The 27663-nt window shown below is 31.1% G+C and overlaps 2 protein-coding genes across 8 annotated transcripts in view; one reads left to right on the top strand and one right to left on the bottom strand.

Moving 5' to 3' along the window:
* Positions 1–2776, top strand: part of Rpn2 (Regulatory particle non-ATPase 2) — a 77190-nt gene extending 74414 nt beyond the window's left edge. The window contains exons 13-14 of the mRNA XM_015327045.2: positions 771–1275; positions 2076–2776. Coding sequence (XP_015182531.1) covers positions 771–1275; positions 2076–2146 — 576 coding nt within the window. The 3' untranslated portion in view covers positions 2147–2776. The remainder of the gene's footprint in view (positions 1–770; positions 1276–2075) is intronic.
* Positions 1–27663, bottom strand: part of 5-HT2B (5-hydroxytryptamine receptor 2B) — a 116464-nt gene that overhangs the window by 20770 nt on the left and 68031 nt on the right. For all 7 annotated transcript variants that reach the window (XM_089170146.1, XM_089170145.1, XM_089170142.1 and 4 more), the window contains one exon: positions 25907–26139. In XM_089170146.1, the coding sequence (XP_089026272.1) occupies positions 25907–26139 (233 nt within the window). The remainder of the gene's footprint in view (positions 1–25906; positions 26140–27663) is intronic.

The following is a 27663-nucleotide window of genomic DNA, read 5'->3' on the forward strand; positions in this document are numbered from 1 at the left end:
AAAACAATTTGTATGATCACTCGATTATGGAGGGTAGAGGTAAGGAGTAAAATCTCTTATGGAAGAAAATGTGAAAAAGTGTCCAGCGTTTTCTGTCAATAACAATTCAAAAACCTTCCAGAATGGCGCTGGTGTAGACACTTGGTATGGCATGAATGTAGCAATTGTAAATGTATTGCAATTGTTTATTTCTCAATCCTACTCTAATAATATTTGGCGCTTCCTTTAAAATTTACCATGATGCTAATGTGGCGCCACCTCAATTGGTTCGATTTCGACGGACACTTTTTATGTACAGAGATGTTACTCCTTACCTCTACCCTCCATACACTCCATAGTGAATCATACGACAATCGATGTTCTCTACTTTTGTTTTGTGAAATTAATCGATTTGACATACAAGTGGCTCAATTATTAAACAAACTCTTTATTTCCTTTTATTTACTCTTTTACTCTTAAAAAACTATTGTCTCTTACATGCAAGTGGTATATAAATTCGCAAATTTTGTCGACAGATCGTGTTACTTTTTTTCTCGGTTTTAAAACTTACCAACCAGTCAACGTTGCCTTCTCTTTTTGTAGCTTTGAAAGTCAAAGGTCACTTCGTTCGTTCGTTCGTTCGTTCGGTTCGTTCGTTCATTCGTTTGTTCATTTCTTTTTTTTTTTTTTTATTTAAATTATTTTCTTTGTCCGTAAATTAATCCGAGGGAAACAAAAAAAAAAGAGATGACGACGAGACCAACAATTTTCTGGTTTAATATCTTTTAAAGGATCCACCTATAGTAGTAGAGACGAAGGAAAGCGTTGAAGTCAAAGAAATATCGTCAACATCATCGTCGTTGTCTCTGCCATCGTCGTCATCAACAACAACAACGTCAGCGTCATCGTCGGCAATAGCAACGACAACGGCTTCGAAAGATAAAGAAGAGAAAAAAAAAGAAAAAGAAGAGAAAAAGAAAGAAAAGGAAGAGAAAAAGAAAGAAAAGGAAGAGAAAAAGAAAGAGAAAGAAGAGAAGGAGGTTAAGGATACGAAAGAGAGAATCGATAAGAAGAGCAAAGATGACACGGAAAAGAATGAAAAAGAAAAGAAGGAACCGGAGCCTAACTTTGAAATTCTTCAAAATCCTGCCAGAGTATTACGGCAACAACTCAAGGTCATTCAATTAGTCGAAGGTAGTCCTTACGTCCCGGTCAAGGATCTTCAAATTGGTGGAATCGTTATGGTTAAACATATTCAAGCAGATTCGGAAGAGGAATTGGTTGAACCAGTCGCTGGTGAGTTTTAATTATTATTATTTTATTTTTATTATTATTATTTTTTTATATGATTGCATGAATTTTTTTCTTCTTAAGAGAAACATTTCGGAAATTATTAAGTGTAGAAATGAATTCGGTACCATAAATAAATACTAAATATGTTTTTAAAAGACATCGAATTAATTCCTACACATTGAGTTGATCAATAATGTTGAAATTTTTTTTACGCAAAATATTAATGAGTTGTTTATTCATTGAAATATAAATTATTAAAAATTTCAACATTATCTATCGTATATTCCAATTTTGCATCAACAGATATGTGCAAGAAACTATTATGTGACATTTTATTTAAATAATTAACTATTTTATTTTATTAGACTACAATTTTTTTCTATTTTTATTTTTTTATGATTTCAGAATCTTCAAAAAGTTTCCCTATAAGGTTTAGGAAACCCCTTTATATAGTTATTTCAAAAAAAAAACAAAAATGCAATTTAAGTTAGAAAGTCAATATCTCAGAAAGTTACTTTTGTCACGTACACAGGTTCTTGCATACTCCTGAATAAATTTACTTCAATATCTTCTTTGGGTTTGAAAAAGAAAATCAAAACAAAAATAAAATAAAATAAGAAAAGAAATTCTATTTCATCTTAAACGAAAGGTTTCGTTTAAGCCAAAAAATGGTCATTTTAATTAAGACAGATTCGTGGCCATGATTAAAATCAATTACTTAACCGTAAAATCTCTCGTAATGTCGCAAATCTTCTTATGAATACGTATCGACCTTTGGCCTTTTAAAATGGTGTATGTTTTAGCATTCGGACCAAAGCCAGATGAAGAAAAAGAAGCTGATCCACCAGAACCTTTTGAATATTCCGAAGATTAAAAGGGGGAACAACCTGACCTAATTAATTATTCTCCCTTTTAGAAGTAATGATAAGTCATTTTGTCTCATATATAAGTACAGACATATATACAATACATATACTTACACATTATATACATATTTACGTGTCTCTTCTTCGTACGCGTAGGCGCGTATTAAAAACGCGAAACCTACAATCGATATTCTTCTTTAGCAAGATGCATTTCTATTCTTGATTGTTAATATTAATATTACTATTATTATTATTGTTTCGTTTCTTCTTTTTATCTTTAGTACACCGTTTTAGAGTGATACTTTTAGTTCGAATAAAACGGAACTTTGTCAAAAGAAAACATTATAGTTTATTTATCCTTCTTTTTGATATAATTGATTAATATTTGGGATTTTTAACGTAATAAAAACAATCATGTATATAATCAATGTGTAAGAGACGTTCTTTGTTGTTTTTTCTAATATCATTGTTTCGAATAATATGAATTTATTTCAACATGATATTATTAAAGTTTATCACCCATCCATCTCTCTCTCTCTCTCTCTCTCTCTCTCTCTCTCTCTCTCTCTCTCTCTCTCTCTGTCATTTATCCCTATAATCGTGCATAATCGATAATAAAATATTTAATAATTAACAAATTGTCATCCTGTGTTTATTATTTGGTCGACCAGAAAGTTAATACCAATTTATAAATATTTGTTAATAAACTATTTTTGTCTCTCTTATAACACATTGCGTACGGCACACTATTCGCGCAACATGCTTCCAGGGACCGCACATTTTTGGGTGTAGTTCTATGTCAAATAGCATTACTCAATTCAAGAATTTCCCTATTATCACTGAGTTCATTTTCGTCTGCAGTATTATTCGATTCGTCCGATAAATCATCAAACATCAATTACTGGTAACGTAACAAGAAAGTCTATCTTTAGTTCTTTAAATCGTCGATTGAGTTGAAGAAACCTTAAAACGATATATAATAGCCGAGATATCTCAGCTCCCGGCCACAACGTTTGGATTGCTAAAGACGAGATACCTCGTCTCCCGTATGCAATGTGATAAGATTAGGTTTCACGGTAAGTTTTTGTCAACTTCGAAAATTATATATTTTTTCAATATTGTTTCAAAAATAAATTTATATATTACCTTTATAATAAACGGTCCGTATAATACAAATATTAATCAGCCGGAACTTTCAGTGAAACCCAATATTTTTCACCAGATATAAAAAAGATTTTTAACACGTTGAGCGACACACAAATTCTTAACACTAAAAAGACCGAAACTTTATATATATCTATATTGCCCAAAGCAGTCAAAATGACTGCATTGTGAAAGAATAACTAATGTGTAAAAAAATTTATTGAAAATTAATTTTTAATATTTTTTTATATTATTTACAGTTATAAAACGGGTTATTAATAAATATTAACAATAACAAAAATTTATTTCACTTGGAAAAAAAATAATTTATGCATTATTATCTGTATATTTTATGTAAATAAAAATTGAAATCTTTTCATGTGTACATTTTCCGCAAACATGATTTTGACATTTTTCACATATATTATTTGTTTTGTTGTTGTGGCAAAGTCGTACTTGACAAATTTTGCGTTTGTTAGAATGGGTTGCATTTGATAATGTTCCAGCTCTGTATTCAGTGGAAAGCTGTTCTGCTAATTAAAACAAGAATACTTTTCGTTGTATTTGTATTCCTGTCGTTTCTTTGTAAAGGATCAAAGCATTTATAGCAGCCAAATCTAAAATATTGAAAAATATTTGGAGGGGCCATCTACGAGAACTAGCTTTTATTGTATGTTTTCTGGCCATTGATCGGCCATATCAACTCCAAATTTTGTGCTGTTATAAAATTGAATAGATTCCGGTAACATTTTTTTATTACTTTTATTAATTTTCAAAAATTTATGTTGAGAACTTAGAACAACTACTCTTTCATTTGGTTTGCTTTTATATATTGTAAGAACACAATTCTTTGATTTATACATTATAGTAGAAAAACGAGGCATGTTATCCTTCGTTTATTTGGCTGCTTTTGGTAGTTCTCTTTTGTTTCCTCTAATAGTTCCAATTAGAGTTGTTTTTTTTGGCCAATAATTTGGTTTTGGCTTATTTCGACATGCTAGTGAAAAAGTTATTGGTGGTAATATTTCTTCCACAGCTTGTATATGGCTCGACAAGTTTCAGAACAACGTGTTCATTTAACCCTTTGACTGCTAAAAGCGTATATAAACGCTCTCACAAATCCATCAATATTTTGAAGGATTTTTTTAGAATTTATTGTAATATGTAACATAGAAACTAAATTACTTAAAAAAAAGTTTTTTAAATTCATATTTTTATTTTATTTGCCATTATTATCTGTTTTGGTTAGTTGTCAATAGAAAAACAGTCGCAGCAACTGACATGCGAAAATTGCGCCGCCGTTCATATTAACGGATTAGTTCGAGAGCGCGCCGCAGTCAAAAGGTTAAGCATTGACGATGGTCATTTAAAACATATTTGCTACTAACATCTAATGCAAGATAAAAAAAAAGAAACGAGAAAAAAAGCATGTGTGCAGATCACACGTGTTAGAAGTGAAACCTTCAAAAAACTAAGTTTCGAAAGAATGAGATGAATGCACAGTTTCAAGAGTATAAGATAATTGTAGGATTTATTTATTATAATATTATTACCATATATAACAAAGGGCACCGGTATGATCTCTGGGTGGAATGAATAGCTGATAAAAACTACACTTCTCCAAATTCAAGCAATAAAAGAAGAATGCTGAATGCGATAGTCATAGATAGACACCAAAATCGTAGGATGTTTATCGAGGAAAATATAATTCGTCGTAAACTAAGTAAATATAAAAAATCATTTTTGTGAAACTCAGGTATAACATTTTATTGTTTACGATGGTTTTCTAATTCTCACTTTCATCTATATTTTTACGCTGTCTAACAAACATTTCAGGAATGACGAAATAAAGACGTTACAAAAAACATATGAAAAATACTGCTAGACTGAACGCGAAGGTTCTGGTACAAATGCAATAAGATATCTAATAGAGATCTTTTCTAGAAATGCTTTTTTCAACTCCAAAACCTGCCACACTTTGAGACCCTTATTATTTATAACATATATCTCGTCTTTATTTTTTGAACCACAAACTTATATTCTCTAAATACTCTCGTCTAAATAAAGATCTGAACAACGAAAAGTCCAAAGAACTCATTGAATCGTATCGCTCTCTCAGCTTATCGAACTGTGTACACAACGAGCCCCGTGGTAAACTCCACCAATTCACGCTGGGCATTCAGCCTGTTAAAAATGTTTTTATTTGATTAAAAAATTAACGTAAATTTCTTTATTACGTAAATATTATAATTAATAATATAATTTTTTTGTATTCCTGGCTCAATACAAGTTTTTGTATATTTTTTATAAAAACATATATAAAAATCAAATTCAATAGACATATTTTAATCTTTATGAATCGAATATATTTCATGAAGAAGGAAAATAGAAATGTGGCAGTAATTTACTTGCTTTTGAATGGAGTTTGTCAGCTGCTTCTAATGTACTCTGCAGTGTTGTCTAATTCTTTTTCTCTGATGTATCTTATAATCATTTTTTTTTTTTTTTTGAAAAATATTGCAGACAATACAATTATTATATTCTATATATATCATAATTATAATATTTGCGAAATAAAGAATTTAATACTAATTTTTCAATAAAATAGAAATATTTTTAAATAGAAAAGATATGACACGTTTGGTAAAAAAAAATACACCATATTTGCTATTATATTTTCAATAAAAATAATACAATTTACTGTACAAAAAATTTTTTAATTTGCTTGCACAAAACCAAGCAATAAAAATTTTATTGGTGGTGAAAGTGTATTAAATGTTGGACATGTGATTAAGTGTGGGCAAGTACCAAATGGTGATTGTAATATTATAAGTATTTTAGCTTTTTGTTTACAAACTTCACATATTAAAGATAATCCACATGAAATAACTGGTGAAATATTAAAAAATGGTCGAATAATTAGAATGAGTTGTTCATGCAAGGCTGGTTTAAGTGGTATTTGTAAACATGTTGTGGCAATATTGCAATATCATTAACTGTCACTAATTCAATTGATCTGCTACGTATTCTTTCTTCTCGAGAATCTATTTAATCTACAAGACAAGCACATTCTTTGGATGATCCTAAAGGAAGATTTTGACTAGGAATATTTGCTTCTTTTCTAAATAAGTTCGAGTTGAATCAATAGCTATAAAAATACACAAAAACAATATAAGCATGAGTAAATTTATTGATTTAACAATTTATAATAACAAGAACAAATACTCACGTATCATTGTTGAAAATACTCACATGAAGCTAAAAAATCATCTTTAATAAAATGGAGTGAACAGACTTTCATACTGGGAGTTATACTTTTTCCAACTTTTAGCGCTCGTACCCAAGCTATGTCTATTAATTATTTCTTTATCATCAAATTTGTTTATTTCATAAATAAATTGTTTTTTACGAGGTGGAATTTAAAAAAAGCCTAATTTTTTCATCACGACAAGCTATGCTTGTACAACCAAATATACAGCAGTACACTTTACTTGTATTTTTTTTTGCTGGGAACTCCATATAAAAAAAAATTCTTTGCAACAACTTTTTAGTTTAACGATACTAGTTATTTTCAATTCTACTTTCAATAATAAATAAGCAAGTCATAAAATTAAAAATATATGTAAATATTTCTACATAAATATCGTGTAGTTCAAATCATCTGTCAGCAATTCGGCACATGACACTATTTTTTAATTTAGCCACCAGATAGCGTATTCAAGTGCTAGAGATCCCAATACTGTGTAAATCTGCACCTGGCTTTTGAAGGAAATAATTGCTCGTCAACTGTTATATTTTGCCCTGGTTGATAGCAAGCTTTACTGTTTTCAATGAACTTATCCCATATTTCCGAAACCAAGGTAAATTTATTTATTTTATTTAAAATAATGATTCCCTTTCGGGATACATGGATAAATTTATTTATTTATGGGCGCCTACTTCTTTTGGTTCTTTTGTCGAAACGAATAAATCGTAGGATTTGCTTGAACTTTTCTCTGACCATAGTTTTTCTAAAAAATTCGGAACTTCACTTTGCTAGAGATTAGGGATCCTGTAGAAGGGATGCGCCATTCATATTCAGCTCATGTGCCATTGGCTGAAAATTTTGGGGGACCGCTTGAACTTATAATAATTTTTTCGTGTAACCTATTCTATTTTAATATAAATTTTTAATTATTATTAAATATAGTTCATTTTTTTTCTGTATTTGATGCAATTCATTATTGCATAATTATTTCAATGTTTGAATCATTCGCGCGCAAAATCGAGTTCCGGTCCCCCAGCAATGTACATGGCGCATCCCTCCTATAGGATCCCTACTAGAGATTAGAGACCCTTTAGGAGGGACGCGCCATACATATTGGTGGGCTGAAAATTTGGGGGGGACAGCTTCCCATGCAACGCATAGCTATGTTTATCTTTAGTATGTATTAACGGCTGTGGTTAGTTTAAGTTAGGAATACTTATAGTTTTTATTGTGATATTTATATTTAATTGTTTTTTTTTTTTTAGTAGTTTTCTATAAGTGTAAGTTTAATTTACTCATTTAATAATTACAAGTATAAATGTAGCAACCTAACCTATAACTTATCGTTTGTTTACAGACTAAAATGTTTGAATCATTCGCGCGCAATCACGTGACTACACGAGTTCCTATTCCCCAAAAATGTTTTGGCGCGTCCCTCCTATAGGGTCTCTACTAGTGATCCCAATAAACCAGTGATCCCAGAGACTTTAGTTAGTCCGATCGACACAGGGGCGTAAAATTATCGTACGCACCGGAAAATTATCGTACGCCCCGGGAAAATTAGAAATCCGACAATTTCTCGGATGAGATTTTGAAAATGTAGAAAAAGAGTGCAAGTTCCAACTTTTTCAAAGTTGATGACTCGGAGATTGGGAGGAAACGATATTCCGTTGTTTAAAAAAAAACTGCCTTTATGCATGATTTCACTACAATCTTTATCAAAAACAAAAGCTGTATCCATCGGTTGACTATGGGGGATGGATCCTTCGCTATTGGTCGATAGTATTCAAAATCTCCTTCCCTCTCCAAAGGGGTGTCACTTATTTATGATATAAATATGTGAGAGTTTTTAGTTTTAGAGTTCCCTAATCTATCAGTTCTTAATCTGTATCAGTCTGTATATCTATTTGTCTGTATCGGTTTCTTAGTCCTTTGTTCTCAGTTCAATAATTATATTTTCAGTCTGTTATATTCGTCTGCGTATTTTATCGGTCAGTTTATCAGTTTATTAGTCAGTCAGTCAGTCTTATATTCATAACTCTTTTGTATTCTGTATTTTTGTAAGCCTTTTGTAAATACCGCTCAACATCACATCATCATAATTTAATAAACTATATTATATCATCTTCAGTTTTATTTCTTTCTGCCTGAACCCCACAATGAAATGTTAAATCCAGCCAAATCAACCATAAATGACCCAAAAAACAATTTCATCCTCAATTATAACTAATTTAAAAGCCTACTAGAAAATATCTACAACAATGAAAATCCAATTGACACCCTAAAGGAGTACACCACAGACACGGAATCACTAATAGATGTAATTAAAGAAGTACGGCCTCTACTAAAGGACAGAAGCATTAAAAACAGGCTACACCGCCTTACCAAAAAATTGGAGAAAGAAACACCCTCAAAATCAAATCCTCGCGAAACCTTCGACTCCGAGCTCGAATCATCATAAATATAAATTTAATAACAACCAAATATGCCTTTACGCATAATACAATGGAACCTCAACGGCTTTTACAGTAGATTAGAACACTTACAAATATTAACCAACGAACTGCAACCAGAAATAATCAAGAATAACAATAGGGATACACGGCACTCACACACCAACATCTCCTTAAAAAAGAAGATCCTTTAAACTGCGATATATGCTTCGAACAGTTAACAGCGGACCACATCATCTTAAACTGTAGGAAACTCACTGCAGACCGACAGAAATTCTCCGGTAAATCTATCACTAAAAACAACCTAAATTCTAAAACAACTATACTAAATCTACTAAAATATTTTAAGCAAATTAATATGTATAATAAACTATAATGTATAACTCTTATGTCGTTAATAGTCCCTGATGGTTGATGCGACATTAAATAAAGCTATATAAAAAAAAAGCATTTCATTGAATAGTAAATATCTTTTACTGCAATAAAAAAAAAATTTCTAATATATTTACGTATTTGTATAGAGTAAATATCAATCTGTTAGTAATGCGCTTTGTATTCCCGCAATATCAGTGCTTTTAAGCAGCGCGCGTAGCCTAACGAAGATTTCCTTAACACTAGATTGCCCAAGCAAGTCATTTTGACTGCTTTTCATTTTCAACTAGAAAAAAACTACGTTTATAATGATAATATTTTTTAGAATTGTGTTGGGCTGAAACACATGGCTGAAAAGTCCCGGGCCTAACAAAGAAAACACGGTTTTTTTCGTTCAAAATTGGCTTTATTCATCAATATAATATAATCTCCATCAAGAGCAACACAATCATTCCAGCGCCACTCTAACATTTCAATACCACTTTTGTAGAACGATTTATCTTTTGCCTAAAAATAGGCCTCAGTTTCAGAGATAACCTCTTTTTGAATTTTTTTCCAGCGAGCATTCTTTTAAGATCTGCAAATAGGAAAAAGTCACTGAGGGCCAGATCTGGAGAATACGGTGGATAGGAAAGCAACTCGAAGCTCAATTCATACAACTTTGCCATCGTTTGTTTTGATCGATTGTGAACACGCGCGGCACCCACTTTGCACACATCTTTCGCATGTCCAAGTATTCATGTATTATATGTCCTACACGTTCCTTTGATATCTTTAGAGTTTCAGCTAACTCAATTAACTTTACTTTACGGGCATTCAAAATTATTTTGTGGACTTTCTTGATGTTTTCGTCTGTAACAGCCTCTTTCGGTCGTCCGCTGCGTGCATCATCTTCAACGCTCATTTCACCTTGTTTAAACTTAGCAAACCACTTCTCAATGGTTGATTTTCCTGGTGTAGAGTCCGAATAATGATTATCAAGCCAAGCCTTGGCCTTAAACAGTATTTTTTTCAATAAAAAATAATGTTTTATTAATACGCGACAATCTTTTTTATGCATCTTTTTGAAAATAACAAAAGCTGCTTCACTCAAAATGCTACATCTCATGAACCAACTACTCGATAGCTGGGAAATTTAAACACATATCTTTTGAAGGTTAGTACTAACTGAAAATGAGATGAATGCAATAAAAATAGCGCCATTTATGTGTGAGGCCCGGGATTTTTCAGCCTATGTGTTAAATGCGTTTATTAATAATTTTAGTCATCTCCCCCTCCTTCATTTCCGGTTTATATGTGTTATACCTATATTGCCCAAAAGCAGTCATTTTGATTGCTTGGGAAATTTAAAATAATCAAATGACTCCTATTATTAAATTGAATTATTTATGGTCAGCAAAGTGAAGTCCCGAATTTTTTAGAAAAACTATGGTCAGAGAAAAGTTCAAGCAAATCCTACGATTTATTCGTTTTGACAAAAGAACCAAAAGAAGTAGGCGCCCATAAATAAATAAATTTATCCATGTATCCCGAAAGGGAATCATTATTTTAAATAAAATAAATAAATTTACCTTGGTTTCGGAAATATGGGATAAGTTCATTGAAAACAGTAAAGCTTGCTATCAACCAGGGCAAAATATAACAGTTGACGAGCAATTATTTCCTTCAAAAGCCAGGTGCAGATTTACACAGTATTGGGATCTCTAGCACTTGAATACGCTATCTGGTGGCTAAATTAAAAAATAGTGTCATGTGCCGAATTGCTGACAGATGATTTGAACTACACGATATTTATGTAGAAATATTTACATATATTTTTAATTTTATGACTTGCTTATTTATTATTGAAAGTAGAATTGAAAATAACTAGTATCGTTAAACTAAAAAGTTGTTGCAAAGAATTTTTTTTTATATGGAGTTCCCAGCAAAAAAAAATACAAGTAAAGTGTACTGCTGTATATTTGGTTGTACAAGCATAGCTTGTCGTGATGAAAAAATTAGGCTTTTTTTAAATTCCACCTCGTAAAAAACAATTTATTTATGAAATAAACAAATTTGATGATAAAGAAATAATTAATAGACATAGCTTGGGTACGAGCGCTAAAAGTTGGAAAAAGTATAACTCCCAGTATGAAAGTCTGTTCACTCCATTTTATTAAAGATGATTTTTTAGCTTCATGTGAGTATTTTCAACAATGATACGTGAGTATTTGTTCTTGTTATTATAAATTGTTAAATCAATAAATTTACTCATGCTTATATTGTTTTTGTGTATTTTTATAGCTATTGATTCAACTCGAACTTATTTAGAAAAGAAGCAAATATTCCTAGTCAAAATCTTCCTTTAGGATCATCCAAAGAATGTGCTTGTCTTGTAGATTAAATAGATTCTCGAGAAGAAAGAATACGTAGCAGATCAATTGAATTAGTGACAGTTAATGATATTGCAATATTGCCACAACATGTTTACAAATACCACTTAAACCAGCCTTGCATGAACAACTCATTCTAATTATTCGACCATTTTTTAATATTTCACCAGTTATTTCATGTGGATTATCTTTAATATGTGAAGTTTGTAAACAAAAAGCTAAAATACTTATAATATTACAATCACCATTTGGTACTTGCCCACACTTAATCACATGTCCAACATTTAATACACTTTCACCACCAATAAAATTTTTATTGCTTGGTTTTGTGCAAGCAAATTTAAAAATTTCTTGCAATGTAAGTTTCCTTTTTATTTAATTTAATTAAAAAAAATTATAATAATAATGATATAAATAATAAATAATAAATAAATAAAATATTCATAATAATGTTATACATGTTGTTCTCTATTTTGGTTATACAAGTAATGCACAAACCCATCCAGTCTCTTGTTCATATTTTTCCCGCTAGGGTAAGCCCCGTTCCTGCCAGAGATCCCAATATATCAAGTACAATACAATATCAAATATTATTTTTTTAAATAATATATATTAAGTATTTATATTATTAAATAAAAAATTACCTAATTTGACGCGGACGTAATAAATATGTCATTATCAACAACAACTTTTAAAATACTAAGTATCCATATTTAATATATAAATTTATCGTGTCACAGTGTTAGTAGCCAAACTCCTCTCAAACGACTTGATCGATTTTTATGAAATTTTGTGAGTATATTCAGTAGGTCTAAGAATAGGACGTAAACTATTTTTCATACCCCTAAGTGATAAGGGTGGTCCACCCCAAAAATTTTTTTTGACTTTTTGAACAAAATTTTTTATTTTTATTTTTTTATGATTTGGCATTAAAAAATACATACAACCCTAAATTTTCACTCTTCTACAACCAACCCATATTTTTAATAGTGATATTAGTACTTTAATAATTTTCAACTCTTAGTGGTCGATAACTGATGTCTAGTACCAAATTCTTAGTAAACGATAAACTTTATATTTATTATTTTTTTAATATTCAATATCTGTGAAACAGATCCTGCGATGAGCCTATGAAATAAAATATCATAAAATACAATAGTTAGCAGGTATATAAGGTATTGTTTACTTAAAGAACAAGAAATTCCAAAGGGCCATAAATCCCATACTATCTTAATAATCAAAGAAACATATGGTGCGAAGAAAAAACCCTTTTACATTGTCGGGTCCTCTGAAGTGTTATACAATATTATGTAAATATGACGTAACACAAAAAGAAAGAAAATTCCTCATAGAGAACATTCTGTAGGTTAACCCCCACTACAACCCTTTCCCTAAAACATAAGATTTTTTATTTGACTACCAAAATATTCACTAGAAATAATTTATATGGCAAAACAACGTTTACCGGGTCAGCTAGTATCTATATATATATATTCAAGATGGCGTTTAGAAACTACGGAGACAGCCGAAATAAAACGAAAACATCCGAATAGAGGTTATTTTTGTGCCTAACTTTACTTACTCGATAAGAGAAACTCTCAGAGTTGATAAATAAATAATTTTTTTCTTTATTTTTCAAGTTTAAAAAAATTTTTTTTTCATTATCCTGTAAAAGATTAATTTTTAGGAAGATAACAAAATTTTCAAGGGGTCATTCTATTTGAAATTAGAAAGAAAAAAAAGTTTTAAGAACAGTGTGAGAAAATCTCTCTACACGATAATACTGAAGGGTTAAAAATGTTTTACGTTAATGAAAAATTTTAACAAGGATTTTACAAAAGATTTACGTTTTTATATTCATTTACCATTAATTCTTTTCGATTCTTCGTCCAGTGCAGACATAAAATTTTATTTAATCTTGAACGTAAAAATGTCAAAACGGCGTAGAGCACATGTATTTTTATCATCTAAGGAAAAGGAAAAGAATGTTGGAAAATGGCATGATTCGAGGGGTAATCAGCCAAACATTGCTCCCTTTATAAATCTTTCTGGGTTTGCAAGTGAAAATGTGCATATAAGATCAGATATATCTATAGAAACCTGTTATGAATTACTTGCGCCAGATAAATTGTTTAAAAACAATTAGAAGGTAAACGCACACAACGCTTGGAAAAGTGACAAATAAATGTAAAATAAAGAGAATTTTTGGACTAATTCTGTAGATGGGATTAGTGAAACTACCAGCTATATATTTATATTGGTCCCTTGATCCTGTGTATATGCAAACGTTTCCGAGAAAAATCATGTCATCAAAAGATTTGAACTATTATTGAGAATGTTACATTTTACAGATAACAGAAACAGTAATGGTTCTAATTGTTTGTTCAAAATACAATCAATTATAGAAAATTTGGAAATAAATTTTTAAAAATATTACAATCCAACCAAGGACATGTGTATTGATGAATCCTTGATTCCGTTCCGTGACCGCATTATATTTAGACAATATTTAAAACAAAAGAGTCATAAATATGGAATCAAAATATTTAAGTTATTATGCTGCGGATCGGGTTATACTTATGATCTTCGTGTATATACAGAGAAAACTTTAAAAAAAGAAAATACTACGCCCACTAAAATTGTAATTTTGCTTTTTGTCTTTGCAGAGATTTATTTGATAAAGGACACACATTATACACTGACAATTGATATACAAGCGTTGAATTAGCGGAAAAATTAATCAATAAAAATATGCATTTAGTAGGAACATTACGTTCTAATTGTCGAGGAAATCTGCAGCAAGTAATATCAACAAAATTAAAATGGGGAGAAATTATTGCAAAAGAAAATAAACAAGAAATTACCATTTTAAAATGGAAAAATAAACGAGACATTCTAGTTCTATCGACAAAGCATTCATCAGAAATAGTGAATATTGAAAGTCGATCAGAACACATGTTAAAACCACAAATTATAGTCGACTATAATAGAGGAAAAGCAGCTGTCGATCATTTATCTGACCAAATGAATGCCAACAATAATCCACTACTTAGGTCTATAAAATGGTACAAGAAGCTAGCCTTTGAACTGTTATTGAATACTGCAGTTCTAAATAGTTACATTTTATATAAAGATATAACGAAGAAGAAAATCAAAATAACTGAATTCCGGAAAAAATTAGCAGTACATCTTACAAATTGCCGAGAAAAAGACATTCCATCTAGCAGTATTGCAACATCTTCTAAAAAGCAACAGCACAAACTCCAAAAAAAATCTTGAAAAGTCTTTGAAATGAGAAAATATTGTAAATCTTGTTATAAAAAAATGCGACACATTATTTATGTATTGTCTCCATAACGGAGCCCTTGAGTGCAAAAGGTTAATAAAGGTAAGTGTTCAATGATTATCAAGAAATTTATTTTATTATTATAAAAATACTATATTAGATCGTGGAAACTTCATTCCAATAGTACAATTTAAGAGCAAAAAAAGAAAGAAAGAACGAAAGATAGAAAATGAAAGAATATCATAGCTTGCTTTGTAACATCATCATTTTGTCATGTATGAAACTCAGGATGCATAGGGGTGTGATAAGCGGTAATACCACAAGCTATGTATGGTTGTATGTACTTATGTATGTATTTCGTACTCGTGCACCGTTTATAATCATCGATTTACGTAAAGCTTTCGGCAAACGTACATTATGCGTAACGTTATCGTACAAAGACCATATTTGAATTTTGTTGGCTTCACGCTAGATCAACTAGTACTTCGATTATCCGAAATTTGTTGAACCAATGAAACCACTATCTATTTTCTAACTCTCCAACTATCTAATTATATAAGTAGACATTGTCTAACTAAATTGATTTGGTGAATGATTTTCAAATTATATTTGAAATTCGATCTCACATTTGATTTAGAAGTACAAGTCGAATTACCCTATATATTATATATATAGAATGGTAAGTATAATGCAATTTTTTAATTGGCATTAAAAAATAAAATTGTTAAAAAGTATAATCAATAAAATCTCAATACGCCTGATCTCTTAAAAATAAACTAATGCATGTAAAAAAATTACTTATAGTAGTATTAACTATTTGATATTATCCATTTAATTAACATTGAAGAAAAATCATAATTATCATATAAATATCATGAAAATTAAAATTTGTGTATTAACAAATATATAAAAAATAAAATAACTTTTTATTTATTATAAAAGTAAAAAGAGAAAACAAACTTATCATATGAACATTATACATCGAATCACGATAAAAATAATCTTTTTCTATATTTTTTTTTTGGAACCTAAATCAAATATTTATAATCTGCGAATGTGGAAATCTCCATACCAAGAGTTATAGCATTAGATCTTCATACATTTCTAGCAACGTGAGGTAAAGCTCGGTTTCTATGCCTGTCGATAATACGTTTCATGTAATCTCGAACGAATGGAAAAATATGATAGTGACTCTGATGTCGATGAAAAGCTCTACTCTTATTAACCTTCTCTCTCTCCCTCTCTTTCCTTTTCTCTGCCATTTCAATGCAATCAAAATCGATATTTTGAAAAAATATTACACGACACCTTTTAAAAAGTATTATCTTGATGATCGACTATCTACGATTATATATAATGTATAATGTATATGCTATATGTACTTATATACAATATATTCAATAGAACAGGATGAAATAAAGTTTCTAGTAAAAGGTTTTTCTACATAAAATTTGAACGTGCCAAAGAATCGAATTATTCTCTTGCTTTGTAACATCTAAAGACACTTTTTAGCGTTCCTGACAAAAGGGAAAATCGTCTTCTAATATTTTAGTGTCTCTACATGAACGTGTACTGGTACGTGAAAATGACTACTGAGTACATTCTTAACTACATTCATTTCTTTTACAATGTAAATGAATTTATATAATAATAATAATAATAATAATAATAATAATAATAATAATAATAATAATAATAATAATAATAATAATAATAATAATACAGGTAACCCTCCTATAACACGGTAGATAGGTTCCTAAAATACCGTGTTGTGTGAGATCCCGAGTCATGAGCAAAAACTTTTGTTTTCAGACCATGGAGATGAAAAGAAATACTTTCCGCAAAACTGTATCTTTAAGACGGCAATCCTCGCCGTCTGCCTGTAGAAGTACATTTTTGTACAAAGGTTTTTGAAAAGAAACCGTGTTATAGGATGTCGTGTTGTAAGAGGGATACCTGTACATATATATATATAGTACAAAAATAAGAAAGTTTACATATTAAATTATCTATTCTAAAAAATTTTGATATTGTTTTTCTATTCCTTTTATCTAGAATATTCTTTTTGAAAATATATTTTCTCTCTTTTTCTCTTTGTTTTTTCCTTTTTTGTCATTATATCCTTCCTTTGAAATTATATTTTTCGATACGAGACTCTGATGTCTCGTAAATAGCTTTATTCTCGTCTCTCACGCACAATGTGAGAGTCTCTCACCCTGGACTCGTCAAAATTGCGTTTTATATGTGCGGTACATATACATATTTTTTCAAAATATATGAGCATAACTTCAGAAATGGTTTCGATACGTTAAAATAAGCAAATAATTCCTTTTTTGTGTTATACGTGTTGTTATATAATTTTCATGGAAACTATTTGAATCCAGGCTTTCAAACGTCTTATTGTACATGTTCTCAATCGTTCAAAATATCAACTGTTGTTTGAATTTACCAACATCATAAGATAAGAAGCTTATTCGTAAACAGTTGAAGCAAGCAATCAATAAAGTTCTATATAAAAACAGCTATAATTCGGAATCGAGGTTAAATCGGGCATACGAATATATGAACTTATTTTTTATTTTATCATATTAAAACCAACCCTAAAATTAAGCTCATATATTTTGAAACCTCCTGTATATTTTCATGAATTTTTTTTGTATATTTTTTGAAGGTGTTTTTAGGTTTTCTATTTTTATTGATTTTTCTTTTTATTTAGTAGCTTCGGCAAATAAAAGTAGCAGGAAAAATAATCGTATTTACACCGTACGCGTACGAGTTTATAAATTGTTCTATCGGTAAAATACTTTGAACGTTAAATCGATGGTAATTGCAAAACTGTCGGTGTTTTTACGCGTACAAGCATATGGGCTCGTAGCCCAAATAACTCCACTTTGTAAATTATTTAGAAATTTTCTTTTTAATTGCAAAGCACTCAATCAATGCTTAACTTTTAACATTTTAAAATACATTTGTTTAATAATTAAATTCGGTAGCATTAAATGAGGAAAAAAATGTTAATAGTTGTTTAATAATAAATAATATCGACAATATACATAAATTTTGTTCTTTTTAAAGAATGAATTAATTTAATATATGAACGACTCGCACGTAAGTACGTGTAAATTACGTAAAAATCGTGTATACTTATATTCGCGTAATAAATGCTAACCCGTGTCACTATAATTGTAAACGTCTCCTTGTTGTATTCTGCACATAATATCCCATAAACAGGACCTTGATGAGAATAAAAGCTACGTAAAGCTCCATGTTGGAAAGACCAAAAAGGGAGCTTTGAGCCTTCCATCATACTAACCCCTCGAATATATATTAGATTATCCGGATTAGTGACCAACGCTTCCGGTTAATAAACCAAAGCCTATATATCCTCATACACATTTTGAAAAGCAAGTTATGGACATTAGTAGTCTTTTTGATGAGTCAACAACTTTCTCATTTCTGATATACTCAAGGAATAATATAATTTCCAAGGAAAAGTACGTTTGAAAAATAAATTAACAATATGGAGAATAAATGAATTATTAAAAATTATTAATTCAAGTTATATTGAAACGTATCAGTCCTTACAATATGATGAAACAAAGTTATTTTAATAATATAATACGGACTCAACCATTTTTTATTTCTTATTATTTAATGCCAATTTATGCTTAGTAAAGCAATTCTTGCATAATAGGATTATTAAATTTATTCGATAAATGAGTGTAGGATGAAAGAAATCGTTTCTCAAGACAAGAATTCATGTATTTGTTTTATAATGCAACACCATTTAAAAGAGTCTATCGTTTAATGTTTCGTCCCACCGAAACCTCTTGAATATTAGTAAGGAATAGAAGTAAAGGAATAATCTAGATATTTTATGTTCGCGAATGGTCGGAAAGTTTCGAGAAAGACAAGAAAAATATAAAAAAGAAGCGATTCATAATTAGTCGGTTCAATTCAATTCAGTTTGAATCTAAAATATAATATTTGCATATTTAGGAACTTTATACTAATTTTTCAGTATAATTGAAACATTTTTAAATAAAAGAAACGGAACACGTAATCAAACAAATAAACCTTATTTGCTATTATATTTCCAATAAAAATACAATAATACAACTTATTATAGAAATATAGAAAAAAAAATATTTTAATTATAAAATAAAACAACGGAAATGAAAAATAGATTTTAGAATCGTTGTAATTCAAAACTCGATGAAAAGAAAAAAAATACGACCAAAATTGTTCTGTTCTTTTTCAAGCATCTAAAGGTATTAGTTGCAACAACAAAAAAATACTTATGTGTGCTTACCAATGATAAAAATATCTCAAATTCACAGAAAGACTATCATCTACCTGAGTTACAAAAAAGGGTATATTATATTTACTTCGATTAGGACGGCGTATTTTTCCGTCGACAAACATTCTACAATTTTTTTTTCTATCTATGGCTATCGCATTCGGCATTCTATCTTAATTGATACAATTTGGAAAGTGATAGTTTTTGTCAGCTACCCCCATCCCATAATCATACCGGTGCTCTTTGATATATATATAGTTACAATATTATAATAAATAAATCCTACAATTATCTTACTGTTGATACTCTGCATTCGTCTCATTCTCTCGAAACTTAGTTTTTTGAAGGTCTCACTTCTAACACGTGTAATCTGTACACATGATTTTTGTATTTTATTTTTAACAAAAATTCGGCCCATAGTTAAGTTAAGATCGAAGTTGAACACGATTAATTGAAGAGTTTTAAAAGTGGTCGAAATCACAGATTAATGCTACGCTGGCTGAACTCAAGAAAAGTGTAAAGAATTTAGATGTAGCCCTACAGGATCTAATGCCGAATTGATGCATCGGCTTAAAGAATTCGATCCATTTGAAGCGTGGGCGCAAAAAAATGTAAACAGGTACAGTTCCGCTCGTTGTTTATGAAGAAATGAGATTTTCTGATGTTGTAGAAATCACAAATTTTCAGGAGAAAATTCAGAATAACGATGAAGAAGAAACTGGAAGAAGCGATAGATAGTTATTAAATTCAGAATTGAAACTCGTACGACACAAACTAGAAATATGAAGAAGTCTCTGCAGTACAAGTATTAATACCAAGCGTCGGCGATCGATTGAAAGATAAGAGGAAAGCGAGTATTATCCAGAAAATAAAGAAAAAAATTAATATAAAAATATTGCTGATCTTTTAAGTACTTTCAAAGGAGAAACTGATTAATATGATAACTGGGAAACGTAGTTAGAAATGCTGCGAACCACATACAGACTCGATGATAGCCAAGTTCAAATGTTATTGGATCTACAAGTAAGTTTCCAGCGTTTTCTAATAGATGGTGTCACGAGTAGATTCCGGACAGAAATGTCACATCACATGTGTCTTTTTCGAAGCTTGTGTATCTGTTAACAACATTGCATCATCATATTTGCGCATTTCTATCACGTCGTATATTTTATGAAGCAAAAACATGGCAAGTTATGTGCCAAATAAGCGTCATTTGCGGGAAGCGCTGCTTCTATTCTTTAATATGAAGAAAAGTGCAGCTGAGGCCTATCATTTGCTTCTGGAAACTTACGGGGCGGAATGTATTGGTGAATCGACGTGTCGTGGGTGGTTCAAACGGTTCAAAAATAGTGATTTTGACGTTGAAGACAAGGAGCGCTCCGGAAAGCCGAAAAATTTTGAAGACGAGGAATTGGAGGCTTTGCTGGATGAGGATCCGTGTCAAATTCAAGAAGAACTTGCTGCATCATTGGGCGTCACACAACAAGCCATTTTCCTGCGCCTGAAAGCTTTGGGATTTATCCAAAAAGTTGGAAATTGGATGCCGTACGAGTTAAAGCCGAGAGATGTTGAACGGCGATTTTGCATGTCAGAAATGTTGATGCAGCGGCATAAAAAAAGTCGTTTTTGCATCGTATTGTTACTGGTGACGAAAAGTGGATCTATTATGATAATCTTAAACGCAAAAAAACTTATGCAAAGCCTGGCGAACCGGTCAATTCAACGCCGAAGCGAAATATTCACATGCATAAGGTCATGCTCTCTATATGGTGGGATCAGAAGGGTGTCATATACTACGAACTGCTTCCGAGTGGTCTAACCATCAAAGGACCATTGTATCAAACCCAACTAATTCGTTTGAAGCGAGCATTAGCGGAAAAACGGCCAGAATATCTGACCAGGCACGAGTCCATAATTTTTCACCACGACAACGCTCGGCCACGTGTTGCTGCTTCGGTAAAAAACTACTTGAATAATAGTGGATGGGAAATTCTGCCTCACCCGCCTTATAGTCCAGATTTGGCGCCATCCGACTACCACTTGTTTCGGTCGATGCAGAACGCTCTTACCGGAATGCGCTTTACTTCAGTAGAAGGAATCAAAAATTGGCTCAAATTCTTGAGCTCAAAAGACGGGAACTTTTTTTGGTTCGGAATTCACAAATTGCCAGAAAGATGGGAAAAAATTTTATCTTCCGATGAACAATATTTCGAATGAAAAATATGTAACCATTTTTTCAGTATAAACCCTCAAATTTTATGAAAAAACGCTGGAAATTTACTTGTAAACCCAATACTAGGATCGGAAACGTATTCAAACAACAAAAAATAAATATAATAAATATAAAGAAAAAGAACAAAATAAAAGGTTTATTGTCTACAATGTTATTTAAAAAAAAAAAGGATAGGGCAGGTAGGAATGTGGAAAGAGACTAAGCTGTGATGATAGCATAAACATAATTTCCACCTAACATATGGAATCAAGAAGCACATGTACTTGCATATTATCATGTAAGGGTAATCGAAAAAAATGAAAAATGTTATTATAATACAGAGCCGAACTGGTCATATAGGAAATTTACGCAATTTAATAATAAAAGTCATTATATTATTTTAAATTGCCCAAGCAGTCAAAATGACTGCTTCTGGACTATATAGGTATAACACATATATATACCGGAAACGAAGGGGGGCGGGAGATAACGAAAATTATTAATAAACACATTTATATGTTGTATAAAAAGTCAACACAATTCTAAAAATTTTTATCATTATAAACATAGTTTTTTTTTCAATTGAAAATGAAAAGCAGTCAAAATGACTTGCTTGGGCAATCTAGTGTTAAACACTATGAGAATATTTGATCAATTGTTTGAGTTACTGTATATAAACTACCTCCTGTCACTTCACTAATCAAAAAAGAAGAAATTAGAAATTTCCTGAACGTATCATTTCAAATATCTTCATAATTTAAACATTTTACTACGATGGAAGTTAAATTAACAATCGTTGCAAACGCAAATCTAAAAATGGCTCCAGGACAAGACTTAATTATAACAGGAAGATAATGAAAGAACTGTCAAGGAAAGGGATCATGTTAATAGCTTCCATATTCAACTCTATTCTACATCTAGGCTACTATTCAACTTCCTGGATGAAGCTGTAAGAAACTCTTATTCATAAACCAGGGAAACCAGCACATGAAATCATATCGACTGTACGATCCGAAATGATCTTACGGTAACTAACTGTATTTGATATGCACGCGTTCGATTCTATCAATTAAAATTCTAGATCGATATTCGTTACGAATATCGAATAACTTCAAGCGACTATCGAAGCGCTAACGATAGCCACCACCACTTCTCGCATCCCCACCTCTCACCTCCCCACTATACGCCCTCCGTTGGGCCAACTCAAAGCTGTGCTGTCAGATCGTGGGTAAATCTTACCCTCTCCCTATGCCACTGGGATTGCACACAATGAAAGTTATCCATGTCCATGTGTTCGGACGACACGAGTCGCTTTCATAGTGTGCCACACCGGCGTGCCCGCCAACTTCGGTTACATTCGACTTCTTTCGACATCCCAAACACACGGACATGGATAACTTTCATTGTGTGCAATCCCAGTGGCATAGGGAGAGGGTAAGATTTACCCACGATTTGACAGCACTGTCTGACAGCACAGACTCAAAGGAATACTCATTCTATTCTTTGGACGGCTGTGAATATACATCTAAGTCGAAACGAGAGAGCAAAGAGCTAAGTCGAAGGAGTTAAGGGTTCATTCTGGCTTATCATTTTGAAAAAATTAATTTTTTTTTTTTTGCATTTTTCGAAAGTAGACATATGTAGAATTATCATACAAAAATTTTAGAACGATCCGAGCAGTCTAATATATTATTTTGCGACCCAAACACATAGAGATATTACAGATAGAGGAGACAAACCATCTGCGATTGTGTAAGTGGAAATGTCTCTGCATGAATACAGCAGCAAAAAACAAAAGGTTGATATTGACCTGACAAAAACAGAATTACTTGAAAGATGTTTAGGTGGCCACAAATTTAACATAATGATGAGTGCTTCAACAAATGCGTTTGGGCTATGGTGCCTAAACACCTATTTAATGGTAAAAAAATTGTTGAAATAACTTTTAAATTGGCAGCTTGTATATTCAACGAAGGTTTTGATCCAATACTGAAAATAATGCACGTTTTGGAGATAAAACTTGGCCCTATCGCAGTCAATTACGCTAGTAACCGCGGCAACACGCGCGTGCGCTCAGCCAATTGTTTGAGCGGAGAAGCTTTGATAGAGGCCAGGACACAACGAAAAAAGGCTAGAGTGGAAGAAAATGAGTATTTTGAAGAAGCAGAAGGCATACTATATGGTGCAGGCATCGCAGAATAAGGTAAAGTCAGACTTTTTAAAAATTTGTTAAAAGAAACTTTAAACGCGTTTTTCTCGAAACAACGTTTTTTCGGTTAGCGGGCATGATATCTCCGAAACTACTCAACCGATCCTTCTGAAATTTTAACCACATACTCTACACATGAATGGCTATCTCGCATGCTACAACCAAGTCAAAATATTAATTTTTACTATTTTTTTTTTACAAAAAAACTGCGAAAAAAATCGTTGATTTTTTTATTTTTCGAAAAATGGCCGTCATTTTGTTTTGTTTTCATAAAAATTGATAGTTTTAGCATACCCGATAGCCATTGTCATACTGAATTTAAAACCGTTTAATTTTTTTTGTTTTAGATCACCCGTTCTCAAATTTCGATGCCCGCCAACAGCATACCTACTTTTGACGGGTTCACGTTTGTCAGCCATTTTGGATGTCAAAAAACGTTAAAAACAATAAAAAAAAATTTTTTTCTTGTACTTCTAAAGTGTATTTATTATACCCAACAACTTTCATATGTATATGTATCCTACAAAGCCTAAAAAAAATCGTGAAAATAGCCTTTTTTTTCGGCGTATAAACCAGAATGAACCCTTAAGTTGAGGTAGTTAAGTCGAGAGAGTTTAAGTCGTTACGAGAGGTGAGAGGGAACGTAAACGAAGCGGACGAGAGGTGAGATCTTTCCATTATATTCATTTCACGTTGACGGTAATTTCCCGCGTGGTAACGCCACGTGGTGGATTCTCATTATTATACTCTAATATCATCCAGGATTTTTATGCCGCAAGGTTTTTCCTTGACGAGCCAATAAAGCATTGTATCTTTGTTTGACTCAACCACATGTTTGATTAATTTTATTCTAATTCTTCTTTCCTCATCCCTAGCAACTAATTGCCAGAGAACTCCTAATCGAGAAATCTAGGCCACAACATCGACCAACCAGTCTTTTTTCTACATTATCCAAATTATTTGAAAAAATGCTAATTAATCGTTTCTTCGAAGCACTAGATGTCCCAGCGTTCCCTGAACATCAATTCAAGTTTCGAAAAAGCTATTCTTCAATTGAACAAATTAATTATGTAACTCGTCATATATCACAAGATCTTGAACAGAAAAAATGTTTTTTAACAGTATTCCTGGACATTAGATAAGCTTTCGATAAAGTATGGTACACATCTTTTTTACATGATCCTTAAATTTTACCTCACTAACAGAAAATTCATAGTCAAGTACCTAAACCAATTCACTATAGCCTTTCGTATTTTATCTGATGTCCCACAAGGCAGTGTACTTGGGCCATTATTATATGCAATTTACACAGCAGATGTGCACACCTCAAAGGAGATAACAACGACTACATTTGTGGATATTACAATTTTGTTAGTATCTGAGAGTGATCCTCAAAACACGACTGAAATTCTCCAATGTCATCTGCATATGCTAGAAAGAAGATGCCAAAAGTGGAATATTAATATTAGTGAAAATAAATCGGCGCATATAACCTTCACGTTACGTAAAGGCACATATCCTCCTGTGACCATAAATAGAGCAGTTATTCCAACCAAAGATTCGATCAAATACTTAGGTATGATACTGGTTAAAAGACTGAGACAACACATTCAATCCGCAACAATCTACCTAAAGGAAAGAGTATAAAAACTATATTAGCTCATTGGCAGAGCATCTAATGTAAGTTAAGTCTGCAAAAATTATATATAATTCTCGCCGAGAATTGATTATATATTCCTTTATTAAAATAAAAAAAATGAAAAAAGGAAATTATCGATAATCCATAGATGGATGTAAAGTTCAAAAGAAAAAAAAAATTTCATTCAACAAATACTTTGAGATCCAACTTGAATGAGTAATTAATTGTTATTATATTATGTTGTTTATAAATATGTGTACTGGTAATTGTAGTAGTGTATTAGGTCAAAAAATTGGAAATGTAATTTTAAGCTTTTTGTATAATTAAATTACTTACGTTATACTTGTAATACAATAAATTTAAAAAGTGAATACAACATATACAAGGATTGGGATGCTGGAAAAAAATGTGTATATAAAATATGAAAATAGTATGAGAATAATGAATAATGAAAAATTTTATCGAGAAATTTGATGTTTTCATATCTATGTAGATGTTCAAATCATTTTCATTGTAATTGTGACATTACTCTCACCTTAGAATACATTAAACTGAGAGGTAAACTCATGGCGATGCTGAGTAACCAGACAAAGATTATTTTCAAGATTACTCTTCTTCTCGTTTTATTCCGACCAAATTTCATGGGATAACGTAGGCTGAGATAACGGTCGACACTTATGGTGCACAGATGCATTATACTTGCCGTACAAAAAAGTACGTCCAGGCTAATCCAAGCAAGACAGTAGACTGCAGGTAATGGAAAATAACCTGAAATCATAAAGAAAAAGAAAAATTAGAACTTTTAAAAATACAAGTGTGATATAAGAGAGTTGAAATGTAATGAGAATTAAAAATTTTAAAAACCTGATAAGTAGATATTTATGGAAATTCTATATTTTTACAAACCTTTTATCCGACTTTTTAAATAAATACTCGGAATATTATATCGATTAAATACAAAAATTGTCATTATTTTAATTAAAATATTTATAAACATAATAATTGGTCAATATTGTCAATAAATTTAAAATATTTACAATAATTGCAGTAATTTTAATAATTACAATTTATACGGACCAAGTAAACGAAAATGCAAACAATTAACACCCAAATCGCTAAGTTAAACGAGCTGGAACGCTTTTTGAGATTTTAACAATTTTTATTATTAAATTTCATACAAGTGAAATACACCTCTTTTATTATATTATTATTATTACCGGCTCTTATTCGTGTTTTTATTTTTATTGTTTTACTTTTTACTTCTTTTTAAAACCATCGTGCAATGAAACGTGTCGCTTGAAATTACAATCGAAGATCGTTGGAAATCTTTTTACTACCTCTTAACACATACAAACACATCAATCTGCCATGCTCAATTTTCTATACCACTAGTAACGAGTATTGCATTCGTGCGTTTTTGAAAACAGGCATTCAACTATTGTCAGTAACGTATATTGACGGTTTATTTGGACTTTATATTTAATCCATTTTGACATCTCAACTTTTCTTTCAAGGTTTGTTCAAATACGTGCTTTTCACTTGAAACAAGTATCACCGTATACACTACCGACTAAAAACTTAATATCACTAAGTAATTTCGAAGAGACGAAGAAAAAAATGTATATCTTTGGAGTAACCGAGATAGATTTACATATCAAAAAGACTTATGAACGCAGAAGAATTTCCAGAAGGAGAAAATTTAGTATTCGAATATTCTAGCATTAGCATACACTTCTATCTTGGCATCCTGAACAATTAATTTTTCGAATATTTCTAATTGAATATTTGTCCATTCTTTTCGTCAAACCTAAGTTTCCAAATATGCCCCAATAGGAAAGTTCATTTTGAACATCACCTAAAACTTAATTTATTTTCAGAACCATACAGAAGTGTTGAAGTAAGAAAATACTAAGAATCTTTAAAAAATAATTAAATTTATTAATATTCGATATAATAGCAATAATCAATTTTTATTAAGATCTACGAAAGAATGATTTTAAACTTTTGTCGATTAGTGTATATAAATAAGTACATGTATATACAATATTTACACAGAGATCTACTAGTATCTACGATCTAATTTCTTTTCGTATTTTTTTCTTTTTCTATTTCTTCTTGTCTCAACGTATTTGTGGACATGCGTACTTGTACATGTGTTATAGACTACAGGCCCGACCTAAAAAATCGATGGGTCATCTGATCCCCCAGGAAACCTATATCGGACGATATAGGGGCATAAAATAATAACATTCAGCACTATGCCGTCACTTGAAAGCTGTCCAACTGAGTGCA

This window comes from Polistes dominula, unplaced genomic scaffold (assembly GCF_049000335.1).
Source record: "Polistes dominula isolate Pdom_NZ unplaced genomic scaffold, Pdom_raw_medaka contig_15, whole genome shotgun sequence".
Taxonomy (NCBI): Eukaryota; Metazoa; Arthropoda; class Insecta; order Hymenoptera; family Vespidae; genus Polistes; species Polistes dominula.